At 38.5% G+C, this 26,946-nt stretch overlaps 1 protein-coding gene across 11 annotated transcripts in view; it reads right to left on the bottom strand.

The window, feature by feature from the left end:
• nrxn2b (neurexin 2b) overlaps positions 1 to 26,946 on the bottom strand; it is a 661,917-nt gene that overhangs the window by 346,364 nt on the left and 288,607 nt on the right. For 9 of the 11 annotated variants that reach the window (XM_063470250.1, XM_063470249.1, XM_063470257.1 and 6 more), the window contains 2 exons: positions 11,156 to 11,179; positions 3,403 to 3,564 (listed from right to left, as the gene is read on the bottom strand). In XM_063470250.1, the coding sequence (XP_063326320.1) occupies positions 3,403 to 3,564; positions 11,156 to 11,179 (186 nt within the window). The remainder of the gene's footprint in view (positions 1 to 3,402; positions 3,565 to 11,155; positions 11,180 to 26,946) is intronic. The other 2 variants (XM_063470252.1, XM_063470262.1) reach the window with 1 other exon arrangement.

Genomic DNA, 26,946 nt, shown 5'->3' with positions numbered 1-26,946 from the left:
TATGTATTTATAAACTTTAGTCTCTTTCACTGTTTATTAGTTTATGAAGCATTCTGAAGTACCAGATGTTACACTAATGGCTTCTGCCTAAATAAAGAAACAAAAAAAAAGGCAGCAGTACTCTATCAACTGAAAAGTGCCAGTGAATATTGACTTGTGGCAGGCAGGACATGAGTTAGGGTGACGGGTGACTTTAAAAGATTCTTTTGTGGAACAAAGGTGAAGCTAAGAGGAAGCTACAGGTGAAGACATGAAGCATCAACATGAAGTTGGGAGGACAGGAAGAGGGAGCGTAAAAGAAAGTGAGGGCAAGGAGGAGGGCAAGAGCATTCATCCAGCACATGGAATCAGTCGAAGAAATCAATTTTTAATTTGGCCATCAGGATGGCAAAGCCGTTGGTGTACCAACGGAGCTACCGTGCACTTAATTGCACAAAGCTGCCCCTGAGAAAGGGAAGATGGAAGGCAGAAAGAAAGAGACGGAGAGAAACGATGAGAGAGGCAGGAAGAGTGACAAAGATGAGCACATGAGGAGAGGGTGGTGTGAAACGGGCGATAGCAAGGTCACTGTCTGCGAGAGACACAGGGTGGTGGAGGCTGCAGTGGGGAGACAGATGGTGACATATACAGAAGAGAAGAGAGGAATCTGTGGAAACAAGACTTGGGGGCTGAGGAGCAGAGAGACCTGATTTCACACCCCACCTCTCTGATTAGGAGCCTAAGGAAACACACATCACCCCGTGTATGATCATAGCATGTGGGTGACTTTGAACACATGGAGGCGCACATACACAGAGAGCAAATAAAAACTTCATAGGGCTTCAGTGTCTCTTTTGATGCCTTTTTACTCTTCTTCTGCTGCGCTGTTCCTTTGGATTTCTACTGCCTGGAGGGTGCTGGCCGAGCGTATCAAAGGCATTTGACCACGGTGGCAGCATGAAAGCCTTGCCCTGGACCATAACACAACTGATAATCCGAGCTGTGCCACAGAACAAGCACTGCCTAACCCCCAACCACTCATTTTCTTTTCCTTTAGCTGCTACAGCTTTACCTGGTGCTCTCAGTTGCTCTCATTGCAGCTTTTCTCAATAGCTTTCTGGGTGTGGTTACTTTTCTGGCTCAGTTTAGTCTTGAAAGCTTGACCTCAGCTGGAAATTACAAACCGTGAGGCTCAAATGCTAGAAAAACAGCCTAAGCTTAAGCTTCTAGTAAGTTCACGTCTGGGTCATATATCTTTCTGGCCTGTCACCAAACAGATGTTCAGCTATTGAGTCTGAAATGTATTACTTTCAGACTATTTCAGAATTATTATATAATTCTGAGAATAGAGTAAACTATACTGAAATGATTTGCTTTTCTTGATCCTCATAGGAGAAATTTCTCATGAGTTTCATTCTATCTCCAGTTTTACACTGGAGATTCAATGTAGCTTGGGGGTACAGGCAAGAAGTCCAAAAGTAAATACATAAAAAACTAACACAAGCCCCCAGATGCAAACACAGCAAGTGTACTGTGGAGTCAGATATCCAAAAAGCTAAAGAGTTCTCGAAAGGAGGAAAGTTATTTCTTGCTGTGCTTAACCAAACAGGAGCTACTACTTTAAAAAACAAAGGTGAACATGAATACCAATATCTGATGGTTACAGTAACAACACTTCCATCCTGTCTGGAACTTGCTTCCTTTTCTTTGTACAATATCTCATCTGTGTCAAAAACCTTCTTGTTTTCATTAAATTACCCTTTTTTCTACTGTACACTCCAGTCAAACGGAAAGACTTCTTGTTGCTGCCACACATTCTCTCCCTTAGCTTTAAATAGGAGATTACACAAATTAAACGATCAAGTCTTAAAACATCTGCTCGTACTTTTCATTTCTAAAAGTTTGGTCACACTAGTTCTTTAATATCGATTTCTTTTGTTACTATTAGCTCTTACCACTATCTTTTCTTTTAACATTTAGACAATTTGCCTTTTTTGTTCTCTGTCTGTACACTGACTGTAAATCCAGCCTTGTCTTGATGAGACAGAGGACTGTTAAATGCCTAGGGAAGTTTAAGACCCGCTAGGGATTCTTCTGATAGCAACCCAAATAATGAAAGTGTAATTCTACAGGGATAATTAAGTTAGAGATAGGGTGATTACTGTGCGATCCATTAAAAGTGATGGCAAAAGTAATTACTTATTCAATCAGCATGGTTTTATGAGGGAATGCGATGGCACCATGTTGCGTTGCCTCTATACAAGTCATTACATTTACAAGGGCATAGCACTTTGAGCTGTGATTGGTTCTCTTGACAGCTTGTTCAGCCATGAATTAAGGCCTTGGTGAAAATAAAAGTAATTTTTTATCAAAGTTGAGTTGAAATAAAAATTTTAAAAGGCAACTGTCCTCTATATATCCATCCACAAATATGAGTGGACGTGTATAGCTACAAATTGTGATCTGTCTGTGTGTTCTGCGGTGTGGTTAGAAAGAGAGAGGCTTCAAAGGGATTCAGGAAGCTGTATGTCTGACACCTCCTACTCTCACATATGGGAGTTATAACTGCCCAGACGGATGATTCTCCAGAGAAAGTGTCAGTCAACACAAATGTGTTTCTGTAAATATGTGTGATGATACCATGCAGCAAACTGTGTCATTTGTTCTCACTTTGTCTAAAACAATACAAATTGCTTCTAATTCCATACTGTGGTTTTTGAGCCGCCCCTCATTTCATTACATTTTGCTTCTGAGGAGCCAGACTTTGTAAGACTTGAAAAATAGTTCTTCAGGCTTTTTGAAGGTTTTTCACAGTTTTTCTTTGGACATTGGCTACTATTTTAAGTCCAGTCATTTTACCTAATCAAACTGGAGAAATACAAGACAAAAGAAGAACTGGCAGGTTTAAAAAAACTATCAATAGCAGACGAACTTTGCTAAATTTCGACAATGATCAATGGCCAATGATTACACAATGGAACACTATCAGTCCTGGACTGGCCTTCCTAGTCACCAGAACTCAACATTATTCTGTCAAGACGTCACACATAATCTTGACAGTGGAACAAAAGGTAGCCAACACCCAAAGAAGAGCTTGGAAAGAAAAGCATCTGGACTTTTCTTGAAGACGTTTCACCTCTCATCCGAGAAGCTTCTTCATTTCTAAGAGCCATTGGTGGAGAGTCACAGATTTTATGGGAATGTCCCCAAGAGGGTCACGGACCCCGTAATCATCCTCTACCTAATCTGGGACTCTCCACCAGTTGCTCTTAGAACTGAAGAAACTTTTCGGGTGAGAGGTGAAACAGCCTCAAGGAAACTCACCTACCTCGTACCAACCTCGTACCCTACTTCGTCAAAGAAAAATGCAAATTTCAGTTGGTTTGTTCATAAGAGTTTAAATATTAAGCACTTTACACTTACGTCTTTCAGGCAGCCCATGAAGTTGTTGCTGACTGGAGATCCAGGCAGGTCTGCAGTGTTTGGACTACCTCCAATGTAGAAGAAGTCATCAGAGCCCAACATAGTGTAATCTTCCTGGGTGTAACCAGTGGTGGTCAAAATACCATCAACTGAGATGGTCACCTGGCAAAGGCATGTCCCAAAAGAGACAGAAAGGAACAGATAGAAATAGAAATATAGAGCAGGAATAGACAGAAAAAAGAAAATAATAAGAAAGGAGAGAAATTAAGAGAAATGGGAGGAAAAACAAGGAAGAAATTGGATTAAACACAGACGCTTGATTGGGTTGTACCTTAAATTGTATCGCTCAGTTGGTGGTTTTTTGGTGTTGGTCAGACTGAGGGCTTTCACTTTAGAGTGCAGTTGCTAAAGGTAAACCAATGGAACAACAGTGTGCCAAATGTCTCATCACTACCAGTGGTAGAATAACTAACCTGGTTTAGCAAACTCAGTGCAAAGGCCATAATCTATAGCCTCAAGAATTAACATTTCAGTCATGAACACTAAAAACAGCTATCTAAACCACACACTATGAATTTAAAGTTACATAAGTACAAGAACTTGACCTTTAAACAAGCACCATGTTTAAAATGTCAACTGGGCTTTCCCTGTGATTGGCATAGCTACGTTGTAACACTCTTCATTCACAGAGCTACCAGTAAAAATGACTTCCCTTTTTAATATTTAATTGCCTCCAGTTTCATATTTTGTGCGAGGCCATACATTCTTTGCTGAATTTTGATTGGTGACAGAAGCACCAGGTGGAATCCAGAATCAAACACACGGCTGCAAGCTAATGGTGTGAGATAATGTGTGAACCGAAGTGCAGAAATGATGCCCCCCATTTTTTGACATCTCTGGGGATCTACTAAGTTTTGTATTTTTTTGATGTGATCTATTATACTGAGTATACTAAGTTTTTTTTAATACTGATTCCCTCTTCTACTTTTTTGCTATTAATATAACATCATTAAAAGAAATACAACAGCATGTGTGGGAACCACTCCTACAGTGTAAGACTAGTCCTTAAAACATGAGGTGAGAAAGCTCTTTTCATGTTACACCTGACCTTATCCCATCATTACAAATAATACCTGAAGAGTAAATGAAAAGAAGAAATCATATATATATATATATATATATATATATATATATATATATATATATACATATACTAGTCTGAAACGTGAAAGCATCTCTCCTCCACAAATTTTCAAGGAGTCATCACAAAAACCCTTGTATTTTTGCATTATACTTATTACAATGAAGCAAATTGTAGTTGTTTATGAAAAATACTCAAATCTATCATTTACTTAATTGTATTTCATCACAACTGTATTTAGTATTGGTACGACAGCAATGATCATATACAAACACTCTGCCAAATCCTGATGTTTGATTCGGGAGAGACTTTTGCAGTTAGTGACCAATTTATGGTCTAATTATACTAAAAGAGCTGGCCTGGGCGAAAGCGAAGCACTCCAGTCTCTGATTCAACATCTGTTATTCTGCATAAACGTACAAATGCAGCACTGCTGGGAGCCACACGCACAACCATCTGGCTTTCATTACCTTTGCATACTACAAAGTGCCGGTAGCACTAAATTTCATCATTTCATCAAGGTCCAGCTTTACATTTGGGTCAGTTAATTGTCAAGTAGGATCTAGAAATGGTGCTTTCCTTTAGCATGTCCTTTAAAATATATTCAAAAGTAGTGAATTCAGTTAGCAAAAACATCAGTTATCCTCTATGAAAACATAAACTATGCCTAAATTTATTTTAAGACACAGGTCCACAACTTATAGCTGTGGCAACTGTAACCAAAAAGAAACCTTAGCAACTGCACTCCAAAGATTTTATCTCCCCAGCTGAGTTCTTATCTTCTGTTTTCCTTGACATTTTTCTTTTTTTCCCGTACTTCCCTTTGTAAGAGGGCAACTCATTTTTATGTCTGCTGTTGCTACTTGGTGAGAAAGATGAATCACATTGGCCAGATGTATCTGGCATGATGAATCTGCAGTTCACAGTGCTGGTATGTTGGGGTCATCTTTGGAGATCTTGGATAGGGATTTCAACAGGAACACTTCATTTGCCCAAAGTGACAAGCGAGACCTTACTGGCTATAGAGAAGAAATGGGTGGGAGGGGAATTGTTACTATAGGCAATGTCAAACATGTTCCTACTACTGTGGTTGAACTATATAGCCATGGTATTACCGTTTCTTCAAAAAAGTAGATTGGAAATGTCATAGGGTAGAGAAATATCCCGTAAACCTTTTAAAATAAAGGGGTTGGCAAACGTGCTGAAAAACACCAATATTGGCTATGGCTAAGCTAGGCCCATGGAAGTTTTGGGATAATATTGGGATTATTGATGGCATATCTCAGTGAATCAATGCACTTACTCGGATAGTAGGAAAACAGCAGTGACTAGCTGCCAGACACCTATAGAGTTCCCAGCAATGTGTATGTTCTTTCTCTTCCCCTCACCTTCATCCCAGATTGTACTCCTTAATATGTTAAAAGCTTTAAACACATGTGATTTATTTAATAAACTGTCTGAAGCAATCCTGTTATATTAGTGATTTATTGTTTGATCAGAGGTTTAACTTATACAGCATTAAAAGCCCCATGTATACAATGTGTCGAAATACTAAAATAAGCACATTAAAGGTTGTCCGAACCCCCCCCCCCCCCCCCCCCCCCCCCCCAAAAAAAAAAACAAACCTCAACGCTTTCTTTGAGGTAACTTTGTTATAATTCATAAGAGTTAGTGTTTCAACCAGGATACACACTCATTCCTTTGACAAAATTACAAGCCCTTGCATCACTGGCCACACAGGAAGGAAGGAATGAAGGAAGGGCTTGATGGTATCAGACGTTGCAAGTTGAAATACGCCGCATGCATTCCCATTTTAAATAATGTGCTATAAATGTATTTAGACTTTTCTTTGAATAAACGCCAAGTAAAATATTCCCATTCTATGGGACAGTCTCTGGTTGCTTTTTCTCTCTGAGAGTTGTTTTTGAATTCAAATTAGAATGAAAAAATGTAAATTTGGACATTTGACTAAACAAAGTGTGCAACACTTATAAGCATAAGTACTGATCAACTTAAAAAAGTAAACTAGACTCTGTGGATTGATCAGTCTATTTTTTAGACAAGCAGCTCCTTGTGCATTTAAAGTAACTGACCAACTTTTTATTGCAATAGTGTAATTAAAATTTGTCTTTATATGCAACTTTCTCATCAATTTCAAAATTATGCTGTTGTTGGCAGCATAATGTTATTTCTTCTCCTGGGGAAAAAAATAGCATCCTGGGTGCACACAGCATATGGCCTGAATATTATTTGATGTAATTGTGTGATCACAGTTTCTTTCTTGAAACAAAGCTTAATGTGAAAATTCAAGGAAGGAAGGATGACAAATATAAAACTGCATCAGATTAATTAGCACATTTCTAGCATTCTTCGCTGTTCTTTTTTGTGTGAACGTCATTCTTCCGGCCTTTCTCATGTGCCTCCAACAAGCAGCACATACAGCACATAATACACAGACTTAACTCAAGCCCCAGCTGCAGCCTTTATTGGATTCTTGGTTTTACCCAGCTGCTCTCCAGATACCTGTTTAGCCCTGTACATACAGAAAACTAAGAAGACCTTGCTAAACTCTGCTGAACTGATTGCCCCAGGTATAAAAGACACAATGAAGATGTTTACAGCTGAATACACTATGAAGAGATTGGCACAGCTCTAGGGTTCAAATCATAAGAAGCAATCTATTTCACCCACTCGCATGCTGCTGAACTTGATTCTTTTAAGCTATTAACCTCTGCTTTCAGCCACTCTCTCATGTCTACTTGTTCCTGATAAATCAACATCTACCAACAGACTAGTTTTTTATTTTATTTATTTTTTTTAAATTGGACTTTAAATGTAGTGTATTCCAAACCAGATGTGGCTTCTATGGACATTTTGAGCATAAATCTAACTAATTCTATGCTACAGTCACAATAGGGAAAACAGTATTTGGAAACTGTGGCACAATCAAAAGTATTGCCACTATGTCCAATAAACTTCCAACTTGGATGACAAAGATGGGGACCAGGAATGCAGCCACAGTCAGCTGTCTACAAAGTGACTTTGATCAAGATGACAATAACATGGCAATTAGATGGAATCAGTCTGCTATCAGTTTGTGATTGAATAGGGCCAAGTCACCAATCTTTTGCCATGTGCATACACAGAAATTCACATTAACTACTTACATTTAAAGAAAATAAAAAACAATGATTCAATACTCACTCAAAGAATAAAAATGAAAGTGAAAAAGAACATTAGAATGTGCCTAAACAATACTGGTTACATACATATGGAAGTCGTACGGTTTCCATATATAAGAAAAATAAATTTTCACTTTGTATCAGTCGTCCACGATTGCTTCATATTCTACATAAAATTCAACAACAGCCATTATTTTGACCATCCAATCTTCATAAGGCCCATTTGTCAGAGATTTCTTTCCTTTCACTCCTTTAATACACTTATCCATGCAGGGGAACATGTTTACATAGAAATGTATCACTTACCCTTGTTGGAACAACATCTGATTACTGTCACAGGTCTTTTAAAAAAAAGGAACAATGTGTTATCTTTTGGAGTTGAAACAATATATTACACAGAAACGAATGCATTCCCACCCATGCGATGGGTTTCCATAGGTGTCTGGCAGCGAGTCAAAAGTCCTAATTGGTCGCAAGTGGAGAGAGCCCTATTTTTGAACATTAATGCTTACACTTCAATGTGCAGTTTTGACATGTAAACCCTGAAGTGACGAACTAACCTAAGTTAGTAAAGACATGGGGGGAGGGTTGGGAAGCTTGGGGCGAGTGCCATTTGCGCAAGAGAGAGGGGTTTTAAACTATGCGCCGAAACGAGTTAAAAGGGTTGGAGGGTGAACAAAATCGGTTAGTATTTTTGTAAGTAAGGGAAAGTCAGACACAAAAATGGTTGTTAGTACAGTTACAACAAAGGTTTTATCCAAACAGTAGATTAGTAACAATTTAGTCATAGTGAAAAAAGTATGTGAGGATTCTTTAAAAGTCCTCTGCAATTTGATTGCTCAAACCAGATCCAGATTTGGACTGAATGTGTTATTTCAAGTGACAAGGGTTTGTTTGGTTAAGAAGAAACAAAATGAATCCATACAAGCTAACAGGGTGACACACAGGCCATGCACTTAAATAAAAAAGATGACAGGAAGGATGGGCTTGGAGGAAGAATTCATTGAAACACAACACAAAAAGGTCAACTATTAAAAGAAATATATAAAATAAACCATCTGGCAAAATGCAGCAAAATGGGCGAATTTAATCGCAGGGCATCACGACACCAGACAAATGGGAAAGGGAAAAGCAAGAGAGCTTTTAGTGTTTGGGGTTTTAGACAAGAAGGCAACATAAAAAAAAGCATCTACACACGTGTACAACAAACTGACACGTGCTGGGATACAGCAGCATTTACACCCTATAAGAATGCTGATGTGAACACTTCTAGCCAATAGAATCATGCAGACATGGTGCAGGAATACAGCCACTGGATACTCAGTTTGGAGGTGGAAGTTGGAGAAAATGGGACCGGAGTAAACAATCACAGATGGAATCCACATACATGAGAGGGTTTTTTAAAGAATAGGAAAAACTGAGAGGGGAGAGAAAATGTTCAAATTCTGGTCAAAGTATAGTAAAGAAAGTGTTCCAATAGCAGGAAATAGCTTTTCACCAGTGTCCACGTCCTTCATGATATTGGACACAGAAAAAAAAAACATCCATGCTCGTGATTGCAGTTCTCATTATGCCTCTGCTACAATTTCACTACAGCATTTCTGATGCGAGTTGAAAATTGCTTTATCACTTTTGTCAAATTTGAGCCAAGACTCAGTGAGTCACTACCAGATACAGTGGCTTTCTGCACATAACACTTTTCTTTTCCAACTCATGGGATTTGATGGATTGGCCAGATTTATTCCTTGGGGCATCAATTCTTTATTCACCAGAAAATGAAAATCTGTCTCCCCTCGTTACTTTTTCCCTTATTTTTTTTTTGTTTCAGCAAGATAACGTGTGAGGTCATTATTCATTTTAGTAAGTTAATTTTGAAGTTAAAATTATATAAGAAATAAAACAAAGTATAATAAAATAAAATAAAATAAATAAAAACAATAAGGAGAATGTGGCTAACATGTCTTATGGCCATATTGATTTTAGTAGGACAACTGATATATGTATGTATATACGTTAGCCATGATATATACATATACATATATACTCAATGCAATCTTTGTATCAAAAAACAACAACAACAAAAAGAAGATCGGAGGGGATAGGAGTATTTTCATGCAAGGGGTGAGGGCAGTAAAGTATAAGAAATATAAGTTAGTGTTAGTGTTAATGAGGGGTCGATCGTACACAGATTTTCCCAGTCACTTCCCTTTATGTCTGCATCGATGGGCAGACAGTTTCCTTCATTGATTGGGCAAGTCCAGTGAAAGCAAGTAAGGCTGGCTCTAGCTACACACTGATGGCAGCATTACTGTTATGTACTAAGGACTAATAGGAGTTTGTAAAATAAGATCTCAGTAAGGTTTTTGTCAGGCCGTCTTTGTTTAAGTATTTTTAAATATAAAGTTCTACGAGTTATTTTGCCAAACTTTCCCCGCTTTGCTGGTTATTCAATGTAGAACTGTCTGATCATCCCTGCAGCTGTGTTCAGGGAACTAACTGTTCATGAAAACATTTTATTACGTGCGCACATCATTGTGTAAGAGCGGAAGTCTGTTCAGGTACAAGAGTGAGAACAGCCCCAGGTTGATCATAAATCAGCCTATGACCACTAATGGGATCAAGCCCTCATTTGAAGCCTTCTTTACAGTGAGGGCTTTGACCGATAAATCAAGAGCTGTAAATAATCTTCATGACTCTATAAACCATAAGACGGCAAACCTAGATTACAGGGCACTCAATAACATGCCAAACGAGTCTAACTGAAATAGCATAGCAAAACAGTGTCTTTAGTGGCATTCCTCTCACACTCTTTAAAATATTGGAAGAAAAATGATATTAAAACAAAAAGCGAAAAATGTATTTTTACTTCCTTTCACTGGAATGGCCATAGTAGGCTGCTTGAAAAGTCTGCTGTGTACGTTCACTTCAAGGGTTCTTCTTAAAAAAATAAAAAATAAATTTAAAAAAGGGAACAGGGAATAACAAAATATAGTTTCTCATCAAAATTTTAGAATGCTAAATTGAGAAAATATCTTGCGTAATGATTCTTTATTTCTTCATACGGATAGTGTTTGAAAAAGAAGAACAAATGAAAAGACAAAGAAAATAAACAACAACCAAAAAATAAAAAAATAAAAACTGATATAATTCCCTATATCTTTTCTTTTGAGCAGACCTCATTGGATGAAAACATTAAGTCTTAACAGGAAAGGGAAACTGGATGGCAATAAAAAGCGGTTAACATATATAAATACAGAGAGAGGGCTAAAATAAAAACAGAAAGGTGGAGTTTTTCCAGCTACCTTGGAATTGATGGAGGATTGTACTTTCAGTAAAGCAAACAGAATAGAAAGAGGTAACGGAAAACCCAGGGCAAACCAAAGTGTAAGACAATTAGAATGATATCTACCATATAATGCAGTTTGTTTACCATAGCGTGTCCAATGCCTGCGTGCTTCAGGAGAAAACAGGGGGAGGAGAAAGAAAAAAAAAATGACAAACCTTAAAAAAACTGAAAACATACCTAAACCCCGAAAAAAGTGGGAAAGAAAAAAACCCGAATCGCCTTTGGTAAAATCAGGCAATTTGATTGTAAAAAGAATAGTGAAAAAGAAAATATTATTTTTTATATAGCTGTAGTAGAACATCCAAATAAAGAAATAAAGAAAGCAATTGTAAGCAACTATTTTGTTTTTAAGGGTCCTTTTCAAAATAAAATTCATTAAAAAATAAAAGGTATAAAAGGATAACAGTACATTTGTTAGTATGTAAGTCGCAAGTTAATTAGAGAAAACAACAGATGGTTTACATTCCGTGAATGACACAGTGTTAGTTGTTGAAATCATAAAAGGTAAGGGAAAAGAAAATTCACCCATGAAAGTAATCAAATTGGAAGAATTCTGAACCATGTTAGTAAGAGAGACAAGAGTTAGCAAGTCAACTTCCACAGAGGGGATTTGGGCAGTTTTGATGGGGAGGTTTATTTTGAAAGCGGGAGGGAATGAGGGAAAAGCACATCAGTATTAGTATTCACTCTGGCAGACTAATCTGTTCAGTGGGCTTGCTGTCGGTAGGGTGTCGTTTTTGATGACTTGAAAAGGTGCAATTATCTATTATAAGCAAAATTTCCACAAGTAGTCATTTAGGGCTGCTGTGATGTATGCAGGGGAAGACAAAAAAGAAATTACTCCATTTAAAAAAAATAAAAAATAAAAATCTTCAATTATGGGAAAAAATTGAGTACAAGCATTCAGGAAAATGGAATTAATTCAGCATAAACTTAAAAGAGTGAGAAAGGCTGAAGGATAGAGAAGAAGAGAAAGAAAGACAGAAAGGTTCACTGGTGGTTCTGATGTCTGCAGCAACCTGGGAAAGATAGATGTTCGTTTAGTCATTTGAATCATTTCCACTGTAAAGAGGAAAGCTCGCAGTCCCTAAAAAATGAAATAGTGAGCATGGAACGACACGTTAGTCCTTTCTGTACATTCAGTGTCCTTCTGTCTTTAAATGTCATGTCATTGATCTTATGAAAATTTTGCATTATTTGAGGCTTTAGCTTCATGTTGTACATTAACAGAAAATTCAGTTTCTCACACCATGCATAAGGCATTAAGACTCAACCATGCAAGTGGAGCATTAACACTTCAAAAAGGTAAATGGTGTTCTGGAATTTTTCCTCCGAACAGAGTGGACATATTGCATATTGATTTTAACATTTTAACTACTGTGAAGGATCACAGCTGACACACACACTGGTAAAAGGAGTTTCTCTCCTCAAATCCCAGTTGTACGTTAGGTCATCAGATTTTACACAGAGTAATTAACTTGCCAGAAGCAAAATGTCAAATTAAAAGAACTATATATCACAAAAAAAAAAAGCTCCAAGTAATGCTGACGAGAAATTAAAAATAATGGAAATTTCAACCATCGTTTGTATGTGTATTATCTACAGCAGTGCTGTACATGATACAAGTGTGTCTGTGTGTGGGATAGATTACTGTGTATTCATGCTATCTGTGTGGGAGCTGAATGTAAGTGGTGACCATGACGAAGGTCTTTCCCATGAGGCTAACTGGCCAAACTGAAGCTTCAAGCACACCCACTCTTTGATCTGGGGTCACAATAAAGTGCTGTCACCAGTCTCCCGCTGTGTCTAATGACTTCTCTTAATCCATTAATTAGGCAAAGGAATATTCAGTGGTGGGTGTAAATTTGCATATAAGCACCACAATGAACTCTCTGAACACTGTCTCTGAACTTACAAAACATGATAGGAGGCTTTAAAAAATGGAGGACCTGACAGAGGTTTATTTACTTGGTGACAACGACTTAAGCTTTCAAAACAGCTTTCAACACAGATGACCTGTGATGCAGCAAGAGAAAAGGAATTAGAACTTATTAAATGCAAAATATAGCATTTGCCAGCTTTAAATCCCTCCCATGTACTTGATGTTTGAATGCTTAACTTATCCATTGGAACTATCAGTTCGTTGACAGCCCTGGAATGGTTGTGAAAGTCTGTCCTTCACAAAAATCAGATGATCTTGAAAATAATAGAAAACGGTTAAAATATAGGTGGTGGAATGCTTTATGAAGAGTAGTTTTCCTGAGTAGGTCTAAGTAAAGGTTTTAAAGGGACATATATACACTCTTATATTGTAAATATATTTATTCATAGAACTCTCAGATTTAGCCATTCTTATATGTTGCTTGTTCTTATGTTATTGTATTTCGCACACCTCTGTTGCTTGTGAAGCTCGCACACAAGAATTTCACTCGCATGTACTGTACCAGTGTACCTGCACATGTGATGTGACAATAAAAGTGATTTGATTTGATATATAATAAAATTCACTTCATTATTTTGTTTGCTTTTTTTTAACATACCTAAAACACTATCCACATATGTTTTTACCCCTCGTCAGGGCGAACATCAGCAGGGCAGCAGCTTAAAGGGAGATGCCCAGACCTTCCTCTCTCCCGCAATCACATCTAGCTCTTCCACTAGGATGATGAGGTATTTACAAGCCATCTGAGATACATAATCTCTCTAACATATCCTGGGTTTACCCTGAGGTTTCCTCCTGCTAACCCAGGAGGCTTCTAGGAAGCATCGTAGGTACACATTTAGCCCATTTTAACTGGACCCTACTAATATGAGAGCACTTGTTTAAAAAAAAAAAAAACCCTGTTAAAAGTTTAATTAACATTTAAAGTTTAATCAATTAAAAGTGAAAAAATACAAGTCTGAAATGCATTCAAAGTAAGAAAAGTAAAAGGAAGCTTTTTCAGCTTATCAGCTATTTTTGTCCAAAGCTAACTGAACCTCGTGCGACAATAACATAATTATAAAGTAATATTAGTACACGGGAGTAAAACTGTTTTGTAGTTGTTGTTTCGTTTTCTTTTATATTTTTTTTACTTTGTCACCACATGGATAATCACTACTCACGATCATTTTTTTCTTAAGCTCTTCTTTGTGTGCCTGTGCTGCTCTGAGCTTCACTAGTTAAACAAAAAACATACTCGGCAAGCTAACCTGCCCAGTGTTTTCATGCAGCCTTTGAATAACACGTGTTAGCTTTACATTTCCAGTTTATCAGATGCCACGGAGCAGCCCTTAGCTGTTAAAATAATCTTTCTTTTCCTTTTCTGCCCCGTTTTTCTAACATCTTAATCCTGAGTAGAGTTATCTCGCACTGTTTTCTCTCCCTGGGAAATACATCATGTTTAGCTAGCAGACACACTGTGTAACAAACTGCACATATTATTTCTGTGTTTGTTAAAACCTGTTGAGCTGAGAGAAACACTGCAATTGAAATTACCATACTATGTTCCCCGCTTTATGCTCGCTCCTTTTCATTAGCGCTAGCTAGATGCTGAAATACAAGGACCTCAACTTGTAGACAAAACACAATTTTAACAGCTGAGTATAGGTCTGTAAATGATGCATACACTAAATTAGATATTTTTTGCCTCTCTTTTTTTCTTTTTTGCATACGAAAATGTTTTTTTCTTTTCTGTATTATTGTTACATCATTTAAGCCCATATTAGTTTGACTGAAGACTTGCAATGATGTAAATAAAAACTTCTCTCAAATGCAAAAACCCTCAAGTAAAGAGCCTGTTTTGAAATTGTTAGGAGTAAAAATAATACAGATATTTGTGAAAAAATGTAGGGAGTAAAAGTAAAAAGTCAACACACCATCTGGCAGAATTTCATTCCCCCTCTCTTACCCACTGTAGGTGAGGGCAGGAATGTAAATCTACCATAATGTAAAAAATTATTTGCCCACTTCCTGATTTCTTTTCTTCTTGCATATTCGTCACACTTTGTCACACGAGGGGAAAAAACCTACCTGCCGTATGTGAAAAAGTAAAGTAATTGTCCTCCAAACTGATTACCTGGTCGTGCCGTCCCTGCCGACAAGAACTGGAGTAAATTTGGCTCACTGTTCTTTGCAGAATTGTTTTAAATCAGGCACATTGGAGGGGTTTTAATCCAGATTTAATCAGACTAGGCCTCTTCAAGACTTGGTCACCAGTTTTCTGGTAGGTAGCATAATTCATGGTTCCATCAATCAAAGCAGGTTGCCCAGGTTCTGAAGCAGCAAAGCAGCCCCCCACCATCACACTACCACCACCACATCTTTGTGTTACTGTACCAGTAAAATGACAACTTTATCTTCACTCAGCTCTCTCTTCACCACAACAGACCCTTACAACATCCACATCACTGCAGGTGCTGCAACACCATCTGTCACTCTCACACTCCACCGTTCACTTCCACCACCGTGAACGAAACCATGACAACAACAATGTGGCTGCAAACCACAGCTGTACGATGCATAGGTCACTGCCAGTGCAAGACAGGCTCTCCACCTTTCTGTTCTTTTCCCTGTAGATCATCAACTGTGTTAAGGTTTGAAGGTGATGGTGAATTCAAAACCAGTATGAACAGCCCAGTCTGGTGAACAGATCGGTATGCGCAGGTTTTTCCTCTTGAATCTTAAAAAGGTGGTAGGTGAAACTTTAATACTGGGACAATCAGAAACTGTGGAAACAAATGGGAAAAAATCTATATTTTAGAACTGCAATGTCCTTTTTGACACTCTCTATATACATATAAATTAAGAACAAGGAAATGACATGTAAACTTTTTTTTTAAATGTAGAAATAACATTTTTATTTACATTAACTTATTTCCTTGCAGTCATCTGCATGTGGTCCCATTCCTTGCTCCTCCCTATCACTCACTGTATCAGTTCACAGACTTAATACTCAATGCCATTAAAAGTCACAGTTAGGAACAGAACTAACACAATGGGTGTAAATTAACTGTACATGGAACATGTGTGTGGTTTTCTGGGCTAAAAATTAAAACACAAATTGTGATATTTTAACAATTTCATGAACATACAAAAATGGATTATAATATGCCCACTTTAGGCCAACATGGTCAACACATGCTCAGTCATGGATTATAGATTATGACTGAGGTGGTCTGATAAAGCTTAGCATGCTGCTACAACCTTTTGGGTTTTTTTTGTTTTAGTTTACTCAACCATTGAGCAAAAGAAAGTCTACACCGGGAGTTAGAGTGGAGATATGATTTAAAAATAATAATAAATGGAAAGCACAAAATGAATACACTACCAAACTAGAAGTCAAGCGTGAAAGTCGATGTGTAGAGGCAAAACCATTGTATAGACTTTTTACAGCAGGCTTGAGAACCTTAAGTACTGCTAAACACTAGTTTAGCAGTACTTAAGGTTCTCAAGTTCCACAGTCAAGATCAATCGTGCAGAAAATTAAACTTTTGTTGTACTTTTGCTCTCATGTGACAGACAGAATGGTATGGCAACCAGTTGGTTTTTAGGGATCTCTGTCTTGATTTTCCCACTTTGTTGTGTGTTGAGACATTTTAGAAATGTTTGCAGCACTGCTATACGAGAAGGCTGTTGGCGCTAGTGGCAGTGGTGATGATAGTGTTACAGAAATACCTGAGCAATTGGGATTGTCAAATATTAAAGTCGGCAAGGGATTTTGGAAAACTATAATGCAAGAGTATATAATGCAAATTTGACTCTCTTACAGTGTATTTCCTCATCTACCCATCCTATTAAACTCTCAAACCCAGCATGCCTGGAGCTCCTGCTGTGACAGTCCATTGCCCTCTCTGTAATTGACCCATCTGGGAAAACAAAGACTGTGAATGCTGATATGTGCTGATGGAGCATAAATCTCCCGCTCATGTAAACAACCACAGGCCCAGACAAACAACTTTGTGTTGCATCTGTCTCAAAGGGCCCCCTGAATTGACGAATCATGTACTAAATCTGATACCGAAGTAGGAAAGGTCTGGAAATGAGCTTGTGTTAATATAAACATGGTAACTACTGTCTGTGTTTTGTAGCGGTGCACTTAACAGGTGAAACAGTCGACATGTCTCTGTCACTGTGTGGAGAAAACCAACAGGATGCCAGCCAGAGTTAGCCGAGATGTAAAATGATGCTTTGTTGGTTGCTGATCTTTTACACACTCATCATGCTGGCCACTACTGAACTGTGGCCACCAGCGAATAAGCTGAATAAATATTTAATGACAAAGCTCTGCAAATGATCAATGGATAGCGCCGTGGAGCCAAGATTCCCAGGCCAGATAGATTTATCACTGTAACTGAGAAAGTTCTAAGACTGATGACCATTCTCGCCCAAATTTCCAATTCAAGCCTTTCAAAATACTGAATAACAATAATATTGCAATGGTCGGAATAGGTGCTGTTTGTCTTAAGCTGAAAATTTGAAGCCTGAATTAGTGGCTAGTGACACATGGATTTTTTTTGGGGGGGGGGGGCAGCCATGACTGTGAGCATGCATTTATATACACCTTTGTGCCCAGTTGGCTGTTTGTGCGCGTGTGGTGTATCGGGTTGCCGTCACTAACACAGACACTGCAGGTGACCCTGTCAGACGGCATGCAGCTGGGCTTCGATACAAAATAGCTCTTTCAGGTACATTTGGTTCTGCATTCATTCCAATCATGTGGCATTCAGTCAAGTCTCCATCTCTCCAAGTCTGGCTCCAAGTAATGGAAACTGGCAGACAGACTTCAGGTGCAAATATAAATGTCACTCCAATTACAGCAGAGAGAAGTCTGCAAACAAACAGCAGGAGGGTGTGTGCTTCTGCATAGCTATGTGGGTGTAGGAAAGTATAAGTGCGTGAAAATTGCAGCAGAGCAACACAGACATGGTCATAATTCTCTCTTTTCCCATCTCTGTCTTTTTTCTTTCTTTTCAGATCACATTCTCATCAAAAGAGGCAAAGTTCAAGGTCAATCCACAAGTGTGATGGCTGAGAATTTAAAATCTTCCAGTTTCAAAATCATATGTTTTTTAAAGATGTACTTTACAATGTTTCTTTGAACATCCATTCCATAAAACAAAAACACTAATTGAAGTTTCAGTGGACTATTTTGAGGATGCTTTTCGTCTCCAAGTTTGTGCCACAGTTGTCGCCAGGCTTTGCACAGTTCTCAAAATGCCACTCAGTCTAAGAAAATGCTCACATTCTTTTCTATAGACAGATGGCTCAACTAACTAAACAAAGCACTGCAATTTAAGAATTTATAATAAAAGATGAAATGAATAGTTTACATTTATTTCTCCCTCTAACTCTTAAAATGCATTTTGATCCAGTTTGTGAGCGCGCTGCTATAGCAGCTGAACATGAATATGCATGTTTTAGAGAGAGTAGCTCAAGCTGTTCATAATTGTTTATATTTTGTATGCACTTCTGAGCACCCTTCATAAGAATAAAATGTTGCAGCTAGGCTGGAGAGAACCGAGCGCATAATGAAATGAGAAAAGGGACTTTCGAGAATGAAACTAAATGGAGAAAAAACAAATTGCAACAAAGGACATCAACTGTAAAGGTGTGAGGCTCTGCTGTTTGTCCCTGAGGATTAAAGTGAAAGGGTGTCATTTCAGAGTGAGGATTCTGCACAAATACTGAATTATAAAAAGTAGCATGGTGTTGACAACCTGGACACGAGCCGTAATAAAGACACCAGTTTCTTCACCAATAACTGTACGACAGACTGTGACAGGATTAGACTGTATATTATTAAAAGCTGACAGCTAAATCCAGAGCAGATAAAATCTAATTAAAATTCAGTTCAATTATTTTTTATTTACGTAGTGCCAAATCACAGCAACACATTTTATAATGTAAGCTAAAGACTACAGAGGAAACCCCAACAATCAATGACCCTCTGTGAGCGAGCATTTGGTGACAGTGGGAAGGAAAAACTTCCATTAATGGGAAGTTTAATTGCATTAAAACAATGCATTGTCCTGATATGGATGCATTTGGATGCTCACAGCTGATATCTCAGTTTTCCATACAGACCCATTTTGTGTCATTCAAATATGTTCACTACCAGTGTTTTATTGTTTCTTACAAGCCCCTCTCTCCTAATTCGCTTCCTTTGTTCATGACTTATCCTGTGTTTCACCATAATCTCTGTTTCAATCTCTTACCTGTTTCTGTCTCACCAGTGTTTTATTACCTGTTTCCACCTGTTTGAATATGCTAATGGTGCATAGATCTGTTTTCTGATTATAGGTCTCCGAGGCAGAGGGATGAATAAACATTAAAGTGCTGGAGCAGGTAGTGACAAATGAGGCTGATGACTGAGAGTGTGTGGAAATGCAGGCTCATATGCTAATGCAGTGGAGATGTGATGCAAATGAGTTTTTTTCCCCTCTGAAATGCACTAACCCCCCCCCCCCCTTCCCCCCATTGATATCAAACAGCTGAGCTGATGTTTTAACATGAAGTGCTTGTCATTTAGGAAATGCATAGATAGGACCTGCGCTTGAGGTGTCAACCAGCATAGGGAAAGCGACACAGTAGAGAAAAAAAGAAGTAACAACGATATTTTTTTAAAAAAAAATCCTAAATGCACATCCTCCTACATGCACATGATGACGGCACCCCCATATCTTCTCAGCATGGCTGGAACACATTAGGAATACTTAAAATGTCATTGGCAGAAAATGGAGAGCGGATTACAGGGGTGTTAGTGTGCCATTTTGTACATCAAACAAATCCACTACCCATGCTTGTCTTGAAAAGCAATTTCTATCATCACCATAAAAGTGCGTGCTGTGTGTGTTGGCATAGACGAGCACTCTAAATAGCATTTTTGATTTAGCTAGAAGAGCTTCAATGATTCATTTTGCTAAAATATGTTGACATTATTGAGATAGCTGGCGATAGCATGGAAGCCCAGGGTTCCAGTTGCATCAGGAACCAATCAGAAACCTGTCAATCAAGTTAATTTGCTACTGTCATGCAACATTTTCTTTTTTCTTATTGCACTTACAAACACGGGATGAAGGCATTATGTTTCCCAAACCTTTCAACCACTCGTTTATCAATAATATCACAGCATTTAATAGCAGGACTAAGCTGAAGGAAAGGGGTTAATGCAGGACTGCAGCCAGGGATGATTCACTACCCAACAGCATGGCAGACACCGTTGCTAAGTGACAAATTGCTGGAAAGAATGGAACCGAGAGATAGAGTGAAAATGAGAGAGAGAGGGTGGGGAAGATGAGCAGGAGAGAAATTGATTGGCCTTCTCTTAGGAATTCTGGCTGCCTCTTGGAGGAAGGTTGGATGAGAGGGGAGGGTGGATGAGGGCCAGACAGATGGAGGATGAAGAAGAGGGAGGGTTATTGCAGCTGATCATGCCTTACAGAAAAGGCTAAAAAACACTCTTAACAAGCCTGAGACAGATATACAAAGAGCAGGTAATGTGGGGGAGTGTACTAGCATCTAGATTTGATTAAAGGCAGAGGGACAGCATTTTTATTTTGTTGACCTCTCTTTCTAGTGTGTGTGTGTGTGTGTGTGTGTATATATATATATATATATATATATATATATATATATATATATATATATATATATATATATATATATACATATATATATATATATATATGTATATGCAGTATATATATATTTAAAGAAAATAAGAATGGGAAAATGATCTTACACACCACCCATGTCAGTCTTAAATATGGTAATGTCACAGTAACAGGCATTACATTTAAATAAGCAAATGGTAAGTGCATGGCTTTGGTATGCTACAGTACATTTAGCAATACTACATTTTCAGAAGAAGTAATGCTTTCAACACAAAAAACAATGACAAAGAAGCTTTGGGATTTTCAGTCATTTTGAGCAATTCAACTGTGACTGTTTCTTTTGGAAATTAAAACCATTTTTTTAGGTGGAGTGAAAGGGTGTATGTAAACATAATATGAGCTGTACACTGAATGTGAACACTGTCTATCCGTTACGGAGGACATGCATGCAAAATTGCAGAAGTTCAGGGTTTCATGGGGTTTGTCTGTGCACGTGTGTGTTTGTGGCACTAGCGAGTGTTGTGTTTTGATCCTCCTGCATCGAGGTACGCTCCTTCCCCCTGTGGAGTGTGGCTATCTCCAGTCTATTATCAGGATTGTGGTAAAAAGGCTCGGAGAGGCTGCATTTAGCAGCGGGCCTGTTTGTACCTTCCATAATATGGCAGTGTACTCTCCCTTTCTGCTGGAAGGACAATGCTAAGTTTTCTTTGATTTGTGCCTTATTTGAGGTTACTTAATTGTTTCTTTGTTTCTGGTAAGAACCCAGAGGTTCGCTGCTGCACACTAGCATAGTGGCTTTGGGGCTACATTTTGTAACTAAATCCCCTTGAAAAATAATTGCATTTTCTCTCATTTGATAATAGCTTTGATTCCATTGTTTCTAAGCTAACTATTTTTTTTAATTCAAAGAGAGGACTTCGTATGGCACTTCTTTTTTTTTAAGAAAGAAAGAAATCTGCCCAGTCGTTTCATTGCATTCTGAAGGATGTGAAGCAGTGCACAAAGCCTGCTGTACTGTATGTGATTAGAATTCAACATGACCTTTGCTTAACTCAGACCTTCCCAAAGTGTGGGGCCCGCCCCCTAGGGGGGGCGCAGAGCCATTGCAGGGGGGGCGCGGTATAAAAAGCGGAAAAACAAACAAACAAAAAAAACAAGGCTTGGACACTGCTAGCACAGGGCACCCACACAAACGCAAAGCAGGAGATGAAGCATAGCTGAATATGTTTCCAAACCAACTTCATTCTAAGCCAAAGACTAGAAAATATGGTGAAGCATATCTGCCCTTTGGTTTCACCTGCACAAGTGCCAAGGTAGGTCTCCCCTGCATAATTGGTTTTCCCTGCGTGGGGAGAACGCGCTGGGCTCTCCAAATCACGGACAAACAGTATCCCACATTCTTGATTTTTAGTTTACAAACACTTGTTGTAATGACTAACTACTCCTGAAATTTTGGAGATGTTAGCTCTTTATACAGTAAAGTTACAGCGGGATACAAATAATATCAGGCTGATCCTGCCACGATTTGTTCCCTGGTTCAAATCCCGGACAAACAATATCCCACCGTTGTTTATGTTTTTAAACCCATTTTGCACAGAGAGGCATTTTTTGAAAAATGTATTGATAGCAAAGTTGAATATTTTTACACAGGAAAAAAACAACTACACATAAAATAATCACAGCATGACGCCTCTGCCTTTCTAAATGGAGAGACAGTAACTGCATGTGTATATGTAAGCGTGTAAAACCTGCAGATAGTCAGATTAACAGTATTTTGTCTCTATCTGCCATTCTGCAATTCATCTCATGTAAACAATAACATGGCGCACAGCGTGACGTGAAAAAAGGCACATACCTTTGACATTGTGTGACGAACTCTGTATTCCTCGTCCACACATAAACCCAAAAAAGGAGTTTTAAAAAAATCTCCGTTTTCGGTGATTCGAAACGCCGTTTACGTGTGGACGATCAGCTGCGTTTTCAAAAATACCCGTGTAGGTGTGGATGTAGCGTAAAAGAGTTAGTAGTTTATTTTATTACTACCTGTAATTTATTGCAGATTACTCGTATTTGCTTAATTGTTTACTAAATGTTTGAGGTGTGAAATAAACCGCAATGGAGCAAAATATGGCTGTGTGTGGTTGGAGGATGTGTTTGTGCGTGCGCGTGTGCGCGCGAGAAAAGGGGGGGGGGCAACATTTTCTTGTAAAACAAATGGGGGGCCCAGCAAAAAAAGTTTGGGAGCCACTGGCTTAACTCGACCCTCGTACAGATCAAAGCCCTTCAGCTCAAGATAAACTCTGGGTCACTCTGGGTACACTTAGCACTAAAAGAACATAAAAAATTGTTTGATCCTTTCATTAATTCTATAGCTGCTTTGTTGCAGTTATATGGTGAGGTGCACGGGTGGGAAACTTGAACATCAAGGCTGACAGAAAGGGAGAGTCCTATTCTGTACTAGCTAAAGAGAATAGGACAGATGATGTCGTAGGTGAGAGAGGAAAAGGGAGGAAAGGGTGACAGTGACACAAGAAGGAAAATGGGATAGCAAAAAAAAGCGAGATATTGAGTTCAAAGGTCTCCCTCTCTCTCTAGGTGCTGGATAAGATACAGACTCAGTTCTGGGACTCAATGGATGTTGAATCTTTTGATTGTAAAGTCACATTGGGGAATTAAAAGAACGCTTTCCTCTGTTCTTGTGTTTGTACTACAGAACAAACCATTGTCTCCCCCTCTTGTGCCCCCCCCCCCCCATCGCTGCACTTCATTCCCCACTCTCTGTTGTGCACAAAACTGCTCTTTCACTCTCCCACAAGCAGAAAATACAGCAATACAAGTGTTTATTTCCTTCCTTCTGTCAGCATGTGTCTCATATTTCCTCTGATGGCCTGTGGGACCCAAATGCCTGTTAAGCATTACAGTATGTGGGCCATTTTGATCATTCAAGTAATCGTCAACACAGAAAGTTTGCCCTCCAACAATAAAAATAAGTATACTAAGCGATGCCCATCCAGCATATTCCCCGGAACTGCATCATAGTTTTCTTAACAAATCACGGAATGGGTGCATATGTGTGGTAGATGATGGAAAAATGCACTTACCACCAAGTGCCAGGGGCCTGTTAAGGAAAAATGCTTACATGCTTGCATACACTGGGCTTCCACTTAATCCTTTGTCCTTCATTTATCATGCGTGAACAAAACAGACGTCATACACTTACAGCTGATGCTTGACACTGCTTTTTTTGTTTAACTTTTAAATCTATGGGGATAATGCTCATGCAAGTAAACAGCTGGCGGAGCTTTCTCTTCAGCGTTAACCTGTCCTGTTTCTGTGCTATAAAAAAAGCAATCAAATAAAGACATAGCCAATCACAAGCCCTGGATTTGCTTCTGTTGCTCTGTAAAACACACAGACTCATAAAATGAGCTGGCTCCAGTGTGTTACAGTACAGTTTCATTAGTCCACAAGTATATACCGGTGGCCTTAATGTCATCCATCTTTTAATCACGTGCATATGTGTGAATCTTAGTCCTCTGAAAATGTAAGAGGGAGGTATAAGGAAAAGGAAATAATGTTTTTTTTTTATTATTCTCAGAGTTGAATCTCAAGCATCTTTCTATCCAACAAGATTTCCAGCCTCTCACTTGACCAAATTAAAAAAATGTATTTATCTTCTCTCCCTGACTATAATATTATGCATGACACATAAGGGGAACATATTAATCATGAAGAGAATATCAATTTTAAAGATGAAGAAAGTGGTTAATGGGTCTTTTGCCAATTGTAACTCTAATTTCCATACTTTTTCTTAGGCTTCGAATCTGAACTACATTCTCCTTCAGTGACCAATAAAAGACAGATTCCCACTTCAGGAGTGTCTGTGTCCAGTAAAAGACAGAGAATCATATGTACTGTCACCCAAGCTTCCTCTGGGATCCCTCCAGACTCCTCTGAGCAGAAATGGGAACACTGGAGCAGCTTTCATGATGGCAGTTTGCACCACTTTCTGGGTAATGTAAGGAGCAAGGAGAAAGAAACAATTGTTTAGAGGTAAATGGCAAGCACCTATTATGTCTGCAGGGCTTCTGGGAAACTCATACAAGGAATTGAAAAGATCTGAAAATCAATGCTCACTGACCATATGGTACAGTGGAAATGAGCAGTTTTATTTAAAATTGGATGCATTAGGAGAGAGAGAGGCCTAAACTGCTGACTAGTGTGGCATTGCAAACTTAATATTTGACCCATTTTTTTCAGTTCTCAGTTCTTTTTTGGCGCTGTGTGTGATATATTTATAATTTTCTAGGACACCTTGACATGAGTGTTTCCATCTTTGTCTTTGCCTTTTTTTTCTGCTGTGTGTTTGGAATCCCACAGGAGAGAACTGTCACCAGAAATCCATGATGGTAAGCAACCATGTCAGGAGAGCAGAGGGAGGGGGAGGGATGCCTTGCTAGTTGTTTAAACCAAAGTGCAAGTGAATAGTGTATGTATGAGTGAGCATGTTTGTGTATTGAGTTTAGAGATTTGCACTGATGAAAGGTCAAGATGAGTGCACTCACCTGTCTGTCAAATATACACCACTAGGATTAGACTACCCTTTCTTCACGGATGCTCGCAGTACTGTCGGTTACCACCAAGGGGAGCTCTGAAGCTGTGAGCGCTTGTTAGGCATATAGTATACCCATTTCTCCCCACCCCTCCCCTTTCTCTTCTCTCTCTTGGCGGCAAGTCCCTATCACCTCACCTAATTCTGTCTGCTTCATTTTATCCCGCACAAAGCTGACAAATTCATAGGTTTTGTGGAGAAAGACAGCAAATATACACATGCAGAGGGAGAGGGAGAGTCAGAGAGACGGCCAGGCTTGTAAGAGCTCACAGGCTTTACTTATTTTGGAGCTTGTTGATGCAGAAGTAGATATGCATGACGTTGCAAGAGACGTTAGAACAGTAGACGCATAATGGATGAGACTTTGAACACCACTGGTTCAGTACGATGACCTTAGCTAGTATTTGGTAGCTTGGTGGCTATATTTAAATATATCATGTTAGCTTCAATGGGCAGCAGAAGACAATGGTTTCAATTGTGTAAGTGACTGTTCACATTTTCAGCTGCATTTAAGGAACAGATAATATAATTTAAAGTACTTAATTTATGTAAAGGTCACCAAATGTGCACATGCTGATGAACCAGTCTCTACAATTCTTATTTATCAGTAATCACACACATGGTGTTATGTGCAGGAAATTTTATATAGTATTAGGTGAATAGGATCAAATAAGTATAACATTCACCTTAATCCTCATATACTCAGACAACTGTTTTATATTTGTATACAATTATTACATCCATTTCCCTTTTCCAACTCTACTCTGCAAAATTTAAATGTATTGATTCTACAACCACAGCTTTAAAAAAAACGTTATGATACTTTGTAAAAATGTAAAACCTGAATGCATTGTTTTGCAAATTTAATACACTGATATTTTATTCACATAGAAAACATATCAACTATTTAAACTGACTTTAAACTGACTAAATATTAATATGTTATTTTATGACAAATATTATGTTACTTTGAATTGGATGGCGGAAAAACATCTCAAAAAAGTTGGGACAGAGACAACAAGGGCTGGAAAACTAAATGGTACTAATAAGAAACAGCTGGAGGAAGCTAATTGCACCTAATTAGGTTAATCCTGTAGACAACAGGTCAGAAATGTGACTGGTGTAAAAGGAGCATCTTCGAGAGACAGAGTTTCTCAGTAGTAGTAAAGAGGGCAAAGGTTTAACAGTCTACCAGTCACTTTGAATATCTCGTTCTGTACAGTACATAATGTCGATAAAGATTTAAAAATCTGGAGAAATCTCTGTGCGCAGGCTGAAGGCGGAAAATCCCGTAGAAGAAGACGGTAATCTTCAGATCCTCAGTTCACTGTGCCATCCACAGTTAGGTTAAAGCTCTATGAAAGAAGATGCTATATGTGAACTGGATCCAGAAACACTGCCTTATTCTCTCACCAAAGCTCAGTTAAAATGCACTGAGGTAAAGTGGAAAACTGTTCTGTGGTCAGATTTGCTGAAAATTTAAGATTCTCTTTGCTAAACAAAAGGATGCTACATCCTCTGGTATAAAGAGGAGAAGGACCTATCCAATGTATTATCAGTGCTTCTTTTAGGGTGAATCATTACCTTGGAACTGGAAGCTTGTTGGTAAGGCACAATCATTGGGTAAACGTATTTACAGGTTTTAGACCAACATAAGCTCCTGCTTATG

The sequence above is a fragment of the Pelmatolapia mariae genome, linkage group LG3_W, assembly GCF_036321145.2.
Source record: "Pelmatolapia mariae isolate MD_Pm_ZW linkage group LG3_W, Pm_UMD_F_2, whole genome shotgun sequence".
In the NCBI taxonomy this organism is placed as follows: Eukaryota; Metazoa; Chordata; class Actinopteri; order Cichliformes; family Cichlidae; genus Pelmatolapia; species Pelmatolapia mariae.
This window is presented reverse-complemented; position numbering and strand designations above follow the sequence as displayed.